This window comes from Talpa europaea, assembly GCF_964194135.1.
Source record: "Talpa europaea genome assembly, chromosome: 4".
Classification (NCBI taxonomy): Eukaryota; Metazoa; Chordata; class Mammalia; order Eulipotyphla; family Talpidae; genus Talpa; species Talpa europaea.
In genome coordinates this window covers 49,805,290-49,821,100 of record NC_140070.1, presented here as the reverse complement: position 1 = coordinate 49,821,100, position 15,811 = coordinate 49,805,290, and the positions used below count along the sequence as shown (strand labels likewise).

The 15,811-nt window shown below is 38.0% G+C and overlaps 1 protein-coding gene across 1 annotated transcript in view; it reads left to right on the top strand.

The window, feature by feature from the left end:
- Positions 1–10,824: 10,824 nt before the first annotated feature.
- Positions 10,825–15,811, top strand: part of PIK3CB (phosphatidylinositol-4,5-bisphosphate 3-kinase catalytic subunit beta) — a gene marked incomplete at its 5' end in the record, with an annotated part of 72,997 nt that continues 68,010 nt past the window's right edge. The window contains 2 exons of the mRNA XM_084232607.1: positions 10,825–10,995; positions 13,315–13,540. Coding sequence (XP_084088733.1) covers positions 10,825–10,995; positions 13,315–13,540 — 397 coding nt within the window. The remainder of the gene's footprint in view (positions 10,996–13,314; positions 13,541–15,811) is intronic.

Genomic DNA, 15,811 nt, shown 5'->3' with positions numbered 1-15,811 from the left:
TACATCAGCACTGGCAAGCTCCGAATCGTGGTCCTTTCTTCCCTGATGATTCTGCTGCCTCAGGGGTCATTGACTGGTCCTCTCGGGTGGTCTCCTCCTCCACTCGAGGTCTCGTCCTGAAGCTCCTGGACCTTGTTCACCTCTTGTGCTCCTGCAGCATCTTCAGCTCTTCCCACAGCTCCTGGACTCTGGTTATCACCTGTGCTGCCATGGCACGTCCAGCGTTGTCACAGGCAAACACAGTCTGCTACTCTTCAGTCCCTCTTGACATCTTTGGAGGGCTCCATACTTGTCTGCATTGGAACATCCTGCCGACTACGCCAATTGTAGGGGCAGGATGGCCACTGAGCAGGTTTTCTGATCTGGCAGACGGGTAAAGGAGAGTCTTGGAGACCTCGGTGCCTTTCTCAGGCTTTTATTTAGCTTTACATGCATTGCAGCAACCAGCTACATGGCAGGCAGGGGAGTTGGGGGGGCAGGAGGCTGGCAGGCCTCCAAGCCCCCCTAGCAAGTCTTCACACTGGGCTTCTCTGGCCTTCTTTCTCTTCTCTCTCCTGCCTCTCTCTCCCTTCTGCTTCTTTCAGTGACTACCTCAATATTCCTCTCATGGCCCACAGAAGTAAACAAGTCAGTTAGCAACAATGTAACAACTGCAGGTACCCCATCAGGCAGGGCAAACCTAATGATAGGAGGGCAGAAAGCCTGAATGATGGGAGGGCAGAAACCCACCAGGTGGGTTTCTCCCTGGCCAGCTGGGGATTGAACTCCTGCTGAAGAGGCTGTGGATTGCTTCATAATGCGGTGCTTAACCCCTTGTGCCACCAGGGAGGCCCACAAAGCATTTTTTTTTTAAAATAAATTTTATTTTTATATTCCCCATACAATTGCAACCCCCTTATTTTGACCCCAGTCCCTTCCCTCCCCGCCCCCCACCCCCCATACAGTGTGTCTGGTTCATATTTTTTGGTTGATTTTGATTTTCACTTTCTTATAGTTATTCATTTTCCTGGTCCCTTATTTAAGTTTTCTAGATTCCTGCTATGAGTGAGACCATCCAGTATTTTTCTTTTTCTTTCTGGCTTATTTCATTGAGCATGATCCCTTCCAGCGCCATCCATGTTGCTGCAAATTGCATGTGTTTATCTTTTTTGAATGCTGAGTAATATTCCATGGTGTATATGTACCACATCTTCTTGATCCAGTCATCTATTTTTGGGCATATGGGTTGTTTCCAAAGCTTAGCTATTGTAAACAGTGCTGCTATAAACATAGGGGTGCAGGTGTTCTTTGGAATTGATGTTTCTGTGTCCTTTGGGTAAATACCTAGGAGTGGAATTGCTGGATCATATGGAAGCTCTATGTTTAGTAGGTCCAGAAATCTCCACACAGCTCTCCATAGTGGTTGGACCAGTTTGCACTCCCACCAGCAGTGCAGGAGAGTTACTTTCTCTCCACATCCTCGCCAACATTTGTTGTTGCTAGTTTTTTTAATAGGTGCCATTCTCACTGGTGTAAGATGGTATCTCATTGTAGTTTTGATTTGCATTTCCCTGATTACAAGTGATGTTGAGCATTTTTTCATATGCCTGTTGGCCATTTGCAGTTCCTCTTCAGAGAAGTTTCTTTTCAGCTCTTTTGCCCATTTTTTGACAGGATTATTTTCTTTGTTTTTGTTGAGTCTCATCAGCTCTTTGCAGATTTTTGTGATCAGTCCTTTATCATTAGTGTTGTGTGCAAAAATGTTCTCCCAGTCAGTGGGGTTTCTCTTGTTTTTGTTATTGTCTCTTTTGCTGTGCAGAGGCTCTTTAATTTGATATAATCCCAGCTGTTTATCTGCCTTCACTATCACTGCTTCCACAAAGCATTTTTTTAAAAGGAAGCTTCAGGTTTTTTTTTTTTTTTTTTTAAGATTTATTTATTTATGCATACAAGAACTGGGGAGTAGGCCAGAGGTGGAGGGGCAGTGAGAGAATTCACCAGAGACAGTGGGGAGCAGAACAGTTGGATGGACTGAAATACACTGCTGAGGGGAGCAGCAGGCAAAACAGAAGTCTGCTGCGTCATGTGGGTTAGCTCCCTGGCCAGGCATCAAACTCATGCTGCAGTGGCTGGCGATATCTTGAGTGTGCTGAGAGTTAACTCTGAGCCACCCAGGAGACCCTACAAAGCATTTTATGTGTGATTTTTGTAATGATTTTGGAAGATAACAGATCTGGAAATTCTATAACACCAGTGACATATGTGATATTTGATCCTGAATACCTGAATTCGCCTGCATTTGTAGTTGGGATATCCATGGTGCTTCTGTTTATAGATGCAAATCTATTACTGATTCATTAAGCAGGAAATTGATTTTGTAGATCGGTGTGAGGTTTCCTTGGTAAGCAAAGAGCATGGTCACTGTAAAACGGAAGCATTAAACTATCCTTTATAGTATATTTTGAGATGGCACAAGAAAAATACTCAATGGTTGCAATTTACTTTGCCAGTTTTTAAATGTTTACGACATTTTTATTGTAAAATACAGCATTTTCCAGAAAAGAATGTAGAACTTAGTGAATTATTATGCAGTGAAATCCTGTATACTTTTTATCTCTATTAAAATTAATGGTTGTTCCTTGACTTCATGGGAGCTTCTCACTTTATCTAAAATTAAATAGAAAAGGGCCAAATTATAGGAATATCAGTCAAACATTAGTTGAAAACACATCATTTTTGAAAATAACCTATAGCAATACTGGTTTCATAACAAGTGGGGCCATAATATTGAAGTTATAGGTGAAATCTATGTTCCTCTTAATGTGATGGTAATTTATGGATTGTAGACAAGATGGTATTAGGCATAGCAGATCCATTGCAGCTGTTGATGCAGTCAGGATTCTGTGTGTTTGCTAATTATTTTAATATTTCCTTATAGAAAGCTACATCTATTACAGAATATAAAGTAAGCTTGTATAAAGCATTAGGTAGTTAGATTTGAATGATATTTCACTTTTTTAATTTAAGGACATCTGGATCTATCTGGCATTTTATCTATGTTATCGATAAAATAATACTTTTGCTTCATGTGAAGATGTCACTTCTTAAGCTAGACTATGAAAAAAGGTTGAATATCCGGCCTCCCTGGTGGTGCAAGGGTTCAGATGCAACCTATGAAGCTGTCCGCAGCCACTGCAGCACGAGTTTGATCCCCGGCCAGGGAGCTACCCACATGGCGCAGCAGACCTTTCCTGTCTTGCCTGCTGCTCGCCTCAGCAGTGTATTTTGTCCGTCTGCCTGTTCTGGTCTTGGCTCTGTCTCTGGTGAATCCTCTTACCTCCCACACTGCTGGCTTGTACCCCAGCTCTTGTATGCGTACATAAATAAATCTTTTAAAAAAAGGGTTGAATATCATTGTTAATTTTCTCCTTCTAAGCATGCTTTAAGTCATATTTTAACATTACCCAATGTAATAGTTCTGTTAGTGACTTCCATAGAATTTGTCTCACTCATTTAGCCATAAGTAAAAATTATTGAAAGCCTATTGTATGCCAGGAATTGCAGATAAAGAACTGGAAATAATAGGAGGTTGGGGAGTTATCACTGAACAGTGAGCATTAATATAATATGCTTGTGCCTCTGAGCCAGATATATTGTAGTACCTGGATGCCCAGAGGAATATTAGGGAAGGATTTGAGTCTAGATGGGTAAGAGTTGTTCAGGAGATACATAGATGAGGAAATTCTAGGGAGAGAGAATGCTGTGTTTGAGGTACGAGGCAGGAGAATAGATGAGATATGCTGGCAAGTATTCAGTAGTTTAATGTGGCTGGATTCAAGATGGTATGTGTTTGAGTGTTGAAGGACAGACCAACAGAGGAGGGATGGTAGGGACCCACAAATTCATTTTTGTAATTCATGTTAGTCTTAACGCTTCATCAAAAAATTCTTAAATTTATGTATTTTTTTTTAAATCTAATAGCCCGGGGTTTAGAATTTTGTATCTGGGGAGTTGATGCGGTAGGGTAGTGAGGTACATTCAGTCTCTTTGAAAAGAATGTTACTATGGGTTTCATCAGGCCTCAGGAAGCCTCACCATTGCCAGCTGTCTGGTAAGGGTAAGATCTCAGTTTTTTTATAATTTCATGCTCACATACTACTATTTTTTACTTTAGGTGATTTGGTTTCAGTTGTGAGAATCTTGCCAAAATCTATGCTAAATAAGCTAGGGACGTGACTCATGGCTGATGCTTCATAAACACTTCTTAATTTTTAGTGCTAGCTTTGTTTTTCCTCTCTGAGAGCTTTTGTTGACAACTCCTGATTCATATGTAGCACTTGCTGTGACTTGGTGTTTCAGAGCTTACTTTCCTGTGTTTGTCTTTGCATGGTGGTAGTTTAGTATAAGCACAATACGGTCTTTAAAATTTAATGTATATTTTCATTCAGCAAATTCTGCTTGAACATCTAATACTTGTACGCTTGAGCCAACTACTAGTGGGTATGATCTCCGAAGACATGTGTGCAGTTTTCAGGATCAATGAATGTTGATGCCTTCCTTGTTCTTTTTTTTTTTTTTTTTTAAGATTTATTTATACAAGAACCAGGGTACAGGCCAGATGCGTGGGAGGGTGAGAGGATTCACCAGAGACAGAGCAGGTAACAGAACAGGCAGACAGACGGAAGACACTACCAAGGGGAGCAGCGAGCAAGGCAGGAGAGGTCTGCCTCACCATGTGGGTTGCTCTGTGGCCAGTGGGGATTGAAACGGCACTGCAGAGGCTGCAGACAGCTTCACAGCACTGCACTTAACCACCTACACCACCAGGGAGGCCCGTTCATATATTTTTTTAAAGATTTATTTATGTATGTGTATAAGAATTGGGGTGTAGGCCAGAGGTGCTTGGGGTAAGAGGACTCACCAGAGACAGAGTGGGGAGCAGAACAGGCAGATCCACCGAAATATACTGCTGAGGGGAGCAGCAGACAAGGCAAGAGAGGTCTGCTGTGCCGTGTGGGTAGCTCTCTGGCTGGGTACTGAGCCCATGAGGCAGTGGTTGGCAATAGCCTGATAGTGCTGTATCTCCAATCCCTGCACCACCAGGGAGGCCCCAGTCTTGTTCATATTTTTGAAAGTTTATCAGTTTAGTGTTCTTAGTGATATCTTCACACACTGTGGTAAAATACAGAACTTTAAAAGCGTGGTGCATACCCTCAAGGAGCTTATAGTCAATATAATGTGGTTATTATAACTAGACTCACCATATTATTATGATTAAATATCTCTGATTTTTTTCCTAGAATTTTGATAATTATTATATGGAGTTTGGTACAGAGATCATCCTATAGAGTTAGACCCAAATTCAAATCCTAGGCTTGCCATTTAATCACCATGAGAGCTAAGTCTCAGGTGCTTTTTCAAGGATTAGTAGTATTATCACAGAGTGGTAGTATGGATAAAATAAAGCAATGCTATGAAGAACCTAATAGAATGTTGACAACATAGTAAGTCTTTAGTTATTTATTGTATTCTCCTATGACCTTTTTTTATTTGTAGGAGTAGGGATAATAACATTTTTCCTAGTTCATTAAACAATTAGTAAGTGGACCATGTACTAATCACTTTTGTGGAAACAAAAGTAGGTGAAAGTACATAGTTCATAGCTCAAAAGAATTTAACATCAATTGAATTTAAAAAAAAAAGAATTCTCAAAAACATTTACATTCATAACCATGCTATGAGGTAGTTGTTCTCGTCACCATTTCAAAAATAAGAGAATTTAAGGTAAGGAGAAGAGGACCTCCCTGGTGGCGCGGCGGGTTGAGCTGTCTGCAGCCTGTGCAGCGCGGGTTCAATTCCTGGCCTTCCAGGGTGAAACCCACATGGCGTGGTAGACCTCTCCTACCTCGCCCACTGCTCACCTCAGCAGTGTCTTCGGTCCATCTGCCTCATCTGCTCCCAGCTCTGTCTCTGGTGAATTCTCTCACCCTCCTGTGACTCTGACTGTACCCCAGTTTTTGTATAAATAAATAAATCTTAAAAAAAAATAAGGAGAAGATACATGATTTGCTGAAGGCCTTTTCAAAAAACGAGGCAGGTCTCAAAACTAAGCTGTTAGACTATGAGATCATGGTCTTTAATCACACTTTCAAAGTGTGGAAATAAGGCTCACACATCTGAAAGATTCAGAGCATGTATGATAGTGTCAATGTGATGGATCTTATACCCATAAGAGGCAGGAGGAGTCAATTAGTAAAGGTTAGCATGTTCAGTAAAGTAGCAGAGCTGCTATTTATCAGAGGTTACAGTGTGTCAGACTTACACTAGCTGCTTCAATCTTCATAGTGATTCCAAGAAGTACATTTTATTATTTCCTTTTTAAAGATTTATTTATGTGTACAAAAGCTGGGTTGTAGGCCAGGGGAGCGGGGGATTCACCAGGAACAGAATGGGGAGCAGAACAGGTAGATTGACTGAAATACACTGCTGAGGGGAGCAGCGGCAAGGCAGGCGAGGTCTGCTGGGCCATGTGGGTTAGTTCCCTGCGGGGATTGAACTTGTGCTGCAGTGGCTGCTGATAGCTTCATAGTGGTGAGACTTAACCCCTTGTGCCACCAGGGAGGCCCCATTATTTCCTTTTTTAGTTAATGGAGACTCAGGAAATTTAAGTGACTTAGCAAATTCAGATAGCCAGTAAATGATATAAATGGGATTTGATAAAACTTAATATTATATTGAACTATAATTGACAATATATTAAACTGTATATATTTGGAGTGTATAATTCAATACATTTTGACATATATACCACCTTTGAAACCATCATCTCAATGGAGATAATGAACATATCCCAAGAGTTTCCTCCTCTTTGCATCCCCCTTTGCTAGTTCTTCCTGCCTTTTTTTACCCTTCTCCTACACAATGCAACCACTGATCTGTCACTCAAAACTGGATTATATTTTCTAGAATTTTATATAGTATCATGTAATAGCATATATAATAGTGCATATAATAGCATTATATATAGTGTGTACTCTTTTTGCTAGTTATTTCACTCAGCATAGTTATTTTGAGATTCATCCATACTGTTGTATGTGCCAGTAGTAGGTTTGGTTTGTTTTTGCTGTGAAGCATTCCATAGTAATATACCACAGTTTGTGTTTTTGTTTTTAAATCCATTCACTGCTTGTGAATCTATCAATTGCTTTTAGTTTTGACTAGTATATAAAGCTGCTATGAACAATTGTGTGTGCACTTTTGTGTGGATGTATTCCTTTTCTTTCTGGCATGTAATTAGCACCAGGGTGATTGGATTATATGATAGGTGTATGTTAACAACTGCCAAACTGTTCCCCAAAATTGTTGTACTATTTTATATTTATACCAGCAATGAATTAGAGTTTCAGTTCCTTGACATTCTTGCCAGCACTTGGTGTTATGATTGGTCTTTTCAATTTAGTAAATTCATAATATATGAAGGACTGGATACAAGTCCTTTATATGATTTGCAAGCATTTTTTTCCTAGTCTGTGCTTTCACTGTTTATATTAACAATGTCTTCTAAGATTTTTGTGTTCAGTTTTTCAATTTTTAATTTTATGAATTTTGTTTATTATGTCTTAGCTAAGAAATCTTTACCTGATCCACAGTCATGAGGTTTTTTTGCCTATGTTAATTTCTAGAGCTTTTAAATTGGGAGTTTACTCATTTTGAGTTCATTTTTATTTTTGTTGTGAGGTACAAATTGAGGCATATGTGTATCTATAGACATGGATATCTAAATATTCCAACACCATTTATTGGAAAGATTGTACTTTCTCTTCTTGAATTGTCTTTTGCCTTTTTAAAAAAAGATTTATTAAATTATGCATACAAGAACTGGGGTACAGGCCAGAAGTTTGGGGGGGTGGTGAGAGGATTCACCAGAGAGAGAGTGGGTAATAGAACAGGAAGATCAACTGAAATACACTGCCAAGGGGAGCAGTGGGCGAGAGAGGAAAGGTCTGCCAAGCCATGTGGGTAGCTCCCTGGCTGGCCAGGGATCGAACTCATGCTGCAGAGGTTGCAGATAGGTTCATAATGCTGTGCTTAACCCCTTGTGCTACCAGGGAGGCCCTCTTCTTGAATTGACTTTCACCTTTGTTGAAATCAGCTATCTCTTCACTTTCTTAAAAAATATATATATACACACAATGGAATATTACTCAGCAATCAAAAAAGATAAACTGACGCAATTTGCAGCAACATGGATGGAGCTGGAAGGGATCATGCTCAGTGAAATAAGCCAGAAAGAAAAAGGAAAATACCAGATGGTCTCACTCATAGCAGGAATTTGGAAAACCTAAATAAGGAACCAGGAAAAAGAATAACTATAATAAAGAAATAAAAAAAAAGAAAAAATCAAAATCAATAAGCAACTATAAACCAGAGACACACTACCCAGGTGGGGGGGGCAGGGAGAAGAGGAATTGGGGTCAAAATAAGGGGGGGTGCAATTGTATGGGGAATATAACCAAGATAAAAGTGCATACATTGTACAAAAGTGAAGGATGATGTAAGAAATATATAAAATGAAATAAAAAGAATAATTTAATGCCATTTTATCCCTATATATACTTAATCATGCATCTTTTGCTGATAAGAATTGATTTTTAGAAACAGACATCCTGGGCCTCCCTGGTGGCTCAGGGGTTAAGACGCAACCTATGAAACAATCCGCAACCACTGCAGCACGAGTTCGATTCCTGGCCGGCCAGGGAGAAACCCACATGGTGGGACAGACCTCTCCTGTCTCACCCACTGCTCCCCTCAGCAGTGTACTTCGGTCTGTCTGCCTGTTTTGTTTCCCCCTCTGTCTCTGGTGAATCCTCTCACCCCTGCATCTCTGGCCTGTACCCCAATTCTTGTATAAAAATAAATAAATCAAAAAAAAAAAAAAAAGAAACAGACATCCTAAGGTATAATAACACATCCTATTATTATACCTTACAAATTTATTTTTTTTAATTTTTAAATTTATTTTTGCATAGAAGAACTGGGGTGCAGGCCAGAGGTGTATGTGTTGGGGGGGGGGAGGATGAGAGGATTCACCAGAGACAGAGTGGGGAGCAGCACAGGTAGATTTATTGAAATACACTGTGGAGGGCCTCCCCTGGTGGTGCAGCGGTTGAGCGCTGGGCTGAGAAGCTGCCTGCAGCCTCTGCAGTGCTGGTTTGATCCCCAGCTGCCAGCCAGGGTCCCACATGGCACGTGGACCTCTCCTGCGGCGCCAGCTGCTCCCCTCAGCATTGTTCTTCGTCATTCTGCCTGTTCTGTTCCCCGCTCTGGCTCTGGTGAATTCTCTCACCGTCCTGTGCTTCTGACTGTGCCCAGTGCTTGTATAAATACACAAATAAAGAAATAAAATCTTTTTTTTTTTAAAAAAGAAATGCACTGTGGAGGGGAGCGGTGGGCCAGAAAGGAGAGGTCTGCTGCACCATGTGGGTTAGCTCCCTGGCAGGCGTTAGCGGTTATTGCACTGACTTAATCTCTAGGCCACCAGGTAGGGGCATACCTCACAAAATTAACATTTTCTTAAAACCATGTCATATTCATTTCATAGTTAAATATCCCACCTTGTTTAAATCAACAGTGGATTTGGTCATGTCTCCTAAGAAATCTTCTATTCTTTAACAGCCATTCCACCACCCTTTTTTCTTCTTTTCTTGTTAATGATTAATTTTTTTTCTTGTTAACTGTCATATTGATGACTCCACTTTCTGGACTTGAATGAGAGCTTCCTTGAAGTGCTTAACTTTCCTCTGTTTTCTCTAGTTTCCTCTAAACTGGCCAACAGATCAGATTTTGAGAGTTGGTTCATTTTTTTTTTTTTTTCAGTGAAATATATCCTATAGATAATGCTTAGAACTTCCTGTTACATTACTGGAGGAGACACAATAATGTCTGGTGGTCTCACATTTAGTGACACTAAGATTATCCAGAGTGGTGATGGTTCGTGGGTGACTTGGTGTTAGGAATTTTATGGAGATTACACCTGAGAGGAGAAATCAAACATTGTGCAAAAATGAACAATGTAATATATATAGTTACCCAAAGATTTTAAGTGGTATTGGTCTGATGTGTTCATTGTAAAGTTCTTCATCTTGCTTTTGCCTTGCTTTGTAATTTTTAATTTAAAACATCCACTAATAACCATTGCCTAGATGTATTATTTTATGGTAGAGATTGCAAAATGGTCATTTTCTAATTCTTTTATTACCCCTTCATTCTTTTTACATTTATTAACTGAAGTTGTCTTAATCCGAAAATAAATAAATAAAAGAAAGAACTTACCTTCATTAATTATTTGGAACAGAGATTTGATATGGGGAGTGTTAACATATGTGTAAACATGGTCTAGCACCAGGAAGCCAAAAAGCACTTGTGACACAAGGCCTGGACTGTGGCGAGGAGGGGAGCAGTGGCAGCGCCATGTGGGTCAGCTCCCTGGCCAGGGATTAAACTCACTCAGATGAAAATTACACTAATACCAAACTGGATTTCTCAGTACCTTAAATTTTTCACTTTCACATGTGATCTACTTATGTGGAATTTGTATTAGTGTATGGAGTATACTATTTATGTAGTGATTACAAAAGTATAATTCAATAATTTATTTCTAGTGACTTATTCTTGTTTAATTAAACAATTTAATGTAATTAACCTTACATTACTGGCTGTATTGAAATCCAAGGACTAATTATAGAGAGATTGGTAGACTTTACATACATATTTTAGTATAAAATTTGGCTTATTAACAGTTTAACTAAGTTTTCCTTACTGATTTTTAGGGTCCCTTGGTTATGAATGTGCCTCCATTTCATAATGCCTCCTGCTATGGCAGACATCCTTGACATCTGGGCAGTGGATTCACAGATCGCATCTGATGGCTCCATACCCGTGGATTTCCTTTTGCCCACTGGGATTTATATTCAGTTGGAGGTACCTCGGGAAGCTACCATTTCCTTTATTAAACAGGTATGTTGATAAGTGAATTTCTATAAATGTAGCTTACTTACATGTCACTTAGAGGCAGGTGTTTTTGTGTTACAGAAAAGTTTATTAAATTTAAGTCATGATTAATTGAGCAGTGTTCAAACTGAGGTCATTATATTTTAAAGATTTTGGTACATGCTATATCTTGGTGGGCTTATTCTTTCACTTTTAAATCTATATATGATACCTGAATTAAGAAAAAAATTTGGTCTATGTTAGCTAGCTGGAAATATTCGTTCAGGTTATTAAAAGGAAGTTGACATTGTCAAAGATTTTTTTTTTTAAGTTAAAATCTTTATACTTACGATATTTGTTTCTCATACTTTTATTCTTGTGACTTTTGTTTGATTATCTCTTCTTTCCTTTTCCTTCCTCTTTCGTCCCCTTCTCTCCTCCCTGTCCCTCACTACTTTTCATGGTGACTCTGGAGGAGTTGCTATTTTGGTCAACTTTCTCTTTAATGTTTTCAGATAGCTAAAACAAAATGTAAATGGGGTGTAATGATATTTTTAAGAAAAAGCATGACATACCTTTTTAAAACCCACAACTTTGAACAACCTCTTTACTCATTCCCAAGGTTTTTCTTTAGAGAGATGAGAATTCTAATATTCTACTGCAGGATATAGAATATTTTGTTTATTTTTAGGTGTACATTTTGGTTGTATCTATCTTTTGTCTATTGTGAGTAAAGCTGCTATGAGCATTATTGTACTTGTATTTGTTTTAATCCCTGATTTTTGGTATATACTCACAAGTGGAATTGTTGGATCATATGGTAATTCTGTTTTAACTTTTTTAAGGAACTGCCACACTTTTTTGACAGTGACTGTACCATTTTACATTTCTGCCAGCCATGAACAAAGGTTCTAGTTTTACTCCATCTTGGTTAATAATTGTTATTTTCCATTAAATGCTATCCTTAGAAGTTGTATTTCATTGTCATTTTTATTTGTATTTCCCTGATGACTAATGGTGGCTAGCATCTTTTCATGTTCTTGTTGGCCATTTGTAGAATTGTCTTTAACATCATTGCCCATTTTTGAATTTACTTTGAATTGAGAGTTGTTTGTTCTTTTTTGACAAGTCAAGGGGGCTCCTGAATTATGCTGATATAGCTCTCATCAAATACTTTTTATAAATATTTCCCCCCATTTTGTTGGTTGCTCTTTCAACTCTCTTGATAATGTTCTTAGATGTAACAAACTTTCTAATTTTGACAAAGTCCAGTTTACCTATTTTTTTTTCTGTTGACTAGCATTAATTTCTTCTTTTATTATGCTAGTGTATATGAAGATTGGCCAAAATTTTAACCCAGGTTTGTTATCTTCAGCTCCTGGTTTTTGTACTGACTACAGTTAAATTATGTTATCTCACCTTACAGTTCTATGGTGACTTTTACATGATGTGTTATACAGGAGACCTGGGGGGAGATGGCAAGAGCTTATCTCTTTCTATCGTGACAGAGCCATGTTAGTTAAAAAAAAGATACCCCTGGTGAATGCTGGACAAAACCCAACAACAACAAAAAATCCCCATAAATTTTGTATAGGATTCATGATACATGCCTTAAATTTTCTATTTCTAATTAGAAGCTATTTATGTTCACAGGAGTATTAAATATGGACGAACCCATTGATATTTACTCTTTACATGTGTTCACTTTGAATGAATTTGTTTATACATATATATTTTTTATACATTAGCCATTATATTATTTTATTAAAAAGGCTTAATACCATACATATTCTTTTGCCATTAGCTGTTAAACAACAACAAAAAAATCCTTAATGTATTTTGGCTGGCTTTCATCTTACAGTGCTTTTCTTTTTTTTTTTTAAAGATTAATTTATTCATGCATACAAGAACTGGGGCACAGGCCAAAGGTGGGGGTGGCTGAGAGGATTCACCAGAGACAGAGTGGGGAACAGAACAGGCAGATCTACTGAAATACACTGCTGAGGGGAGCAGTGGGCGAGAGAGGAAAGGTCTGCCAAGCCATGTTGGTTAGCTCCCTGGCCGTCCCTGACTGGGGATTGAACTCATGCTGCAGAGGCTGCAGATAGATTCATAGTACTGTGATTTAACCCTTTGTGCCATCAGGGAGGCCCTGCATTTCTATTTTATTTTCACAGTTTTATAATATTCTATTATTCATTCAGCTAATCCTGTTGCTAGACATTTGACTTTTCTTCAATTCTTGAGGTTTACAAACGGTGCTAACTCTAGAGAGCATTGCAGATATGTCATTGTACACTTGAACAAGTATTTCCATCTCAGAAAATTCCTTTTTCCTCCTGGCAGATGTTATGGAAGCAAGTTCACAATTACCCAATGTTTAACCTCCTAATGGAAATTGACTCCTATATGTTTGCATGTGTGAATCAAACTGCGGTATATGAGGAACTCGAAGACGAAACAAGAAGACTCTGCGATGTCAGACCTTTTCTTCCAGTTCTCAAATTAGTGACAAGAAGTTGTGATCCAGGAGAAAAATTAGACTCGAAAATTGGAGTCCTGATAGGAAAAGGTAATTTAAAAGACTTAGTATGAGTTCTTAGGATGTCTGTTAGTATATGTATAAACATGTGTTATTTAAGTTATTGCTTTGCAAGATGTTGTCTGTGGGCTAGTGCTTGTCTGTCAGTTGTTACCAACCTGAGTTAAGGTAAGTATAGACATCAAAGTGAAAGTATAGAAACTCCTTTAGCAATGTGATGTTGCCATATCCAATGACTTATTATTTTTTTTCCAGTGACTTTATTTTATAGAAGTATTGGTTTTTGACAGATTGTCAAGCTTTATTTCAGATCGTTTTAGAGGACCTGTTCTGAGAGTTATGTCCTCAGTATCTTATAACTGCTTCTGTAGTGTAAATGCGATTTATACATACTTCTCTATCCCTAATGAGACCTTAGGTGATTGAGGTTTCTATAAATAATCCATATTATTGACAAATTTTACTCCTTAACTAAAATTATCTTTAATGAAAATTATTTTTGAAGTGATTCAAAGGACTATCACATCCACTTTATTTTTGCAAATTAAATCCAGAAAGCATTGTAACAAAATAAAAAATATGGAGGTGTCTCCCTTGCTATAGTGATTTTAGGCAACTCATGGGTCAGTGGTATATTAATATCCCACCTTAGACAAGTCTCTTTTCTGGAATTACAAAGATTTTCTTTTTCTTTCTTTCTTTATTTATTTGTAAAGATTTATTTATTTATTTATTTATTTATTTATTTATTTATTTATTTATTTATACAAGCACTGGGTACAGTCAGAAGCGCGGGAGGGTGAGAGAATTCACCAGAGTCAGAGCGGAGAGCAGAGCAGACAGAATGACGAAGTATACTGCTGAGGGGAGCAGCGGGTGGCAGGAGAGGTCTGCGCGCCATGTGGGACCCTTGCCCAGTGGTGGGGTATCGAACCGGTGCTACAGAGGCTGTGGGCAGCTTCGCAACCCAGCGCTCAACGCTGTGCCACTGGGAAGGCTCTCATAGTACATTTTTAAAAATTTCATAGTTATTTAAACTTTTTAAATACCCACAATAATTTTATGTGTTCCCGAGTTGTTTAGTGTGTATGTGTGTGTGTTAACATTAATCACTTTTGTGTATTTTTATGCCTATGGAAGGAAACAGACCAGAATCTGCTGATTAGGGAAGTTAAATATTTGATAACCCAATAGGTTAACAACAAAGATAAAGGTAGCTTTTGTGAAGGTTATGTATGTATCTTCTGAGATTTACCGTCTTTTAAAAACTTAGATCAAGTGTTCTCCTTCTGGTCTTGATCTCCTAAATATAGGAATTCATTAGCTACTATTAGTTACCTTTATGTGTGTTAGATTTGACAAATGAAAATACTGGAGATCCAAATGTTACATGCAATGTACTTATGCTAAATAAAATCATTCATTGTTTATCTAAAATTCATATAGAACTGGGTATACTGCATTTTTAATTTGGAAACCCTAACTTTACCCTACCCAACACAGTGATCATGTGTGAGAATTATATTTCTCTTTCTATGAACTGTGCACCATATTTCATTCAGCATCATAAAGTTATTTGTAAACAGTGTGCCTGTCTGTAGTTGGAAAAATGAAGATGCAGGTGTTTCATTGCATTAAATTACATAGTTTATAAATGCTTACCTATTTACAAATTGTACTTGAGATCTTCAGCATGTCTAGAAAAAGCTTGTGTTATGATCATATATATAACTTCGAATGTTACATTTCTTTGGGAAGTTGAGTAAGCTTTTTTAATATTTTTAGAATGAATTTTTACTTCAAATACCTAGCAAGCTAATTTTTGCATTTGCTGATTTATATGTGATGACTATAACCAGAACTTGGTGAGGTCATGTCTCCTGGGAAAACAATAAACAATTATTTCAGTTTAATTTCAGGAACAAGCTTGCTGCCTTCTCCTCTCAAAAGAAAACAATAGAACCTTTACAAGCATAACTGCCTTGAGGGGTCTAAATTTACCTTTTTCCTAAAAGATGGTATGCCTGATTGCTTTATTTTTTGTTTATTCTAAATAATTAAAGAACTGTTGTTTTTTTTCCTTTATCATGAAGGGACATGTCACTCCTGCATTAATTTCTACAAATATTCATAATAAATCTTCATCAGAAGGTTTTTGACAGCATCCTGAAAAAAGTATTTGAAAACTACCTTATTTTCCCATACTTATCTAAAGCCTTGGCATGTCTTAAACTGAAAGAAATATGTAATGTGCAGAATTTTAATAATATCTTTAATATGAACTTATTCATGCAATAAAAT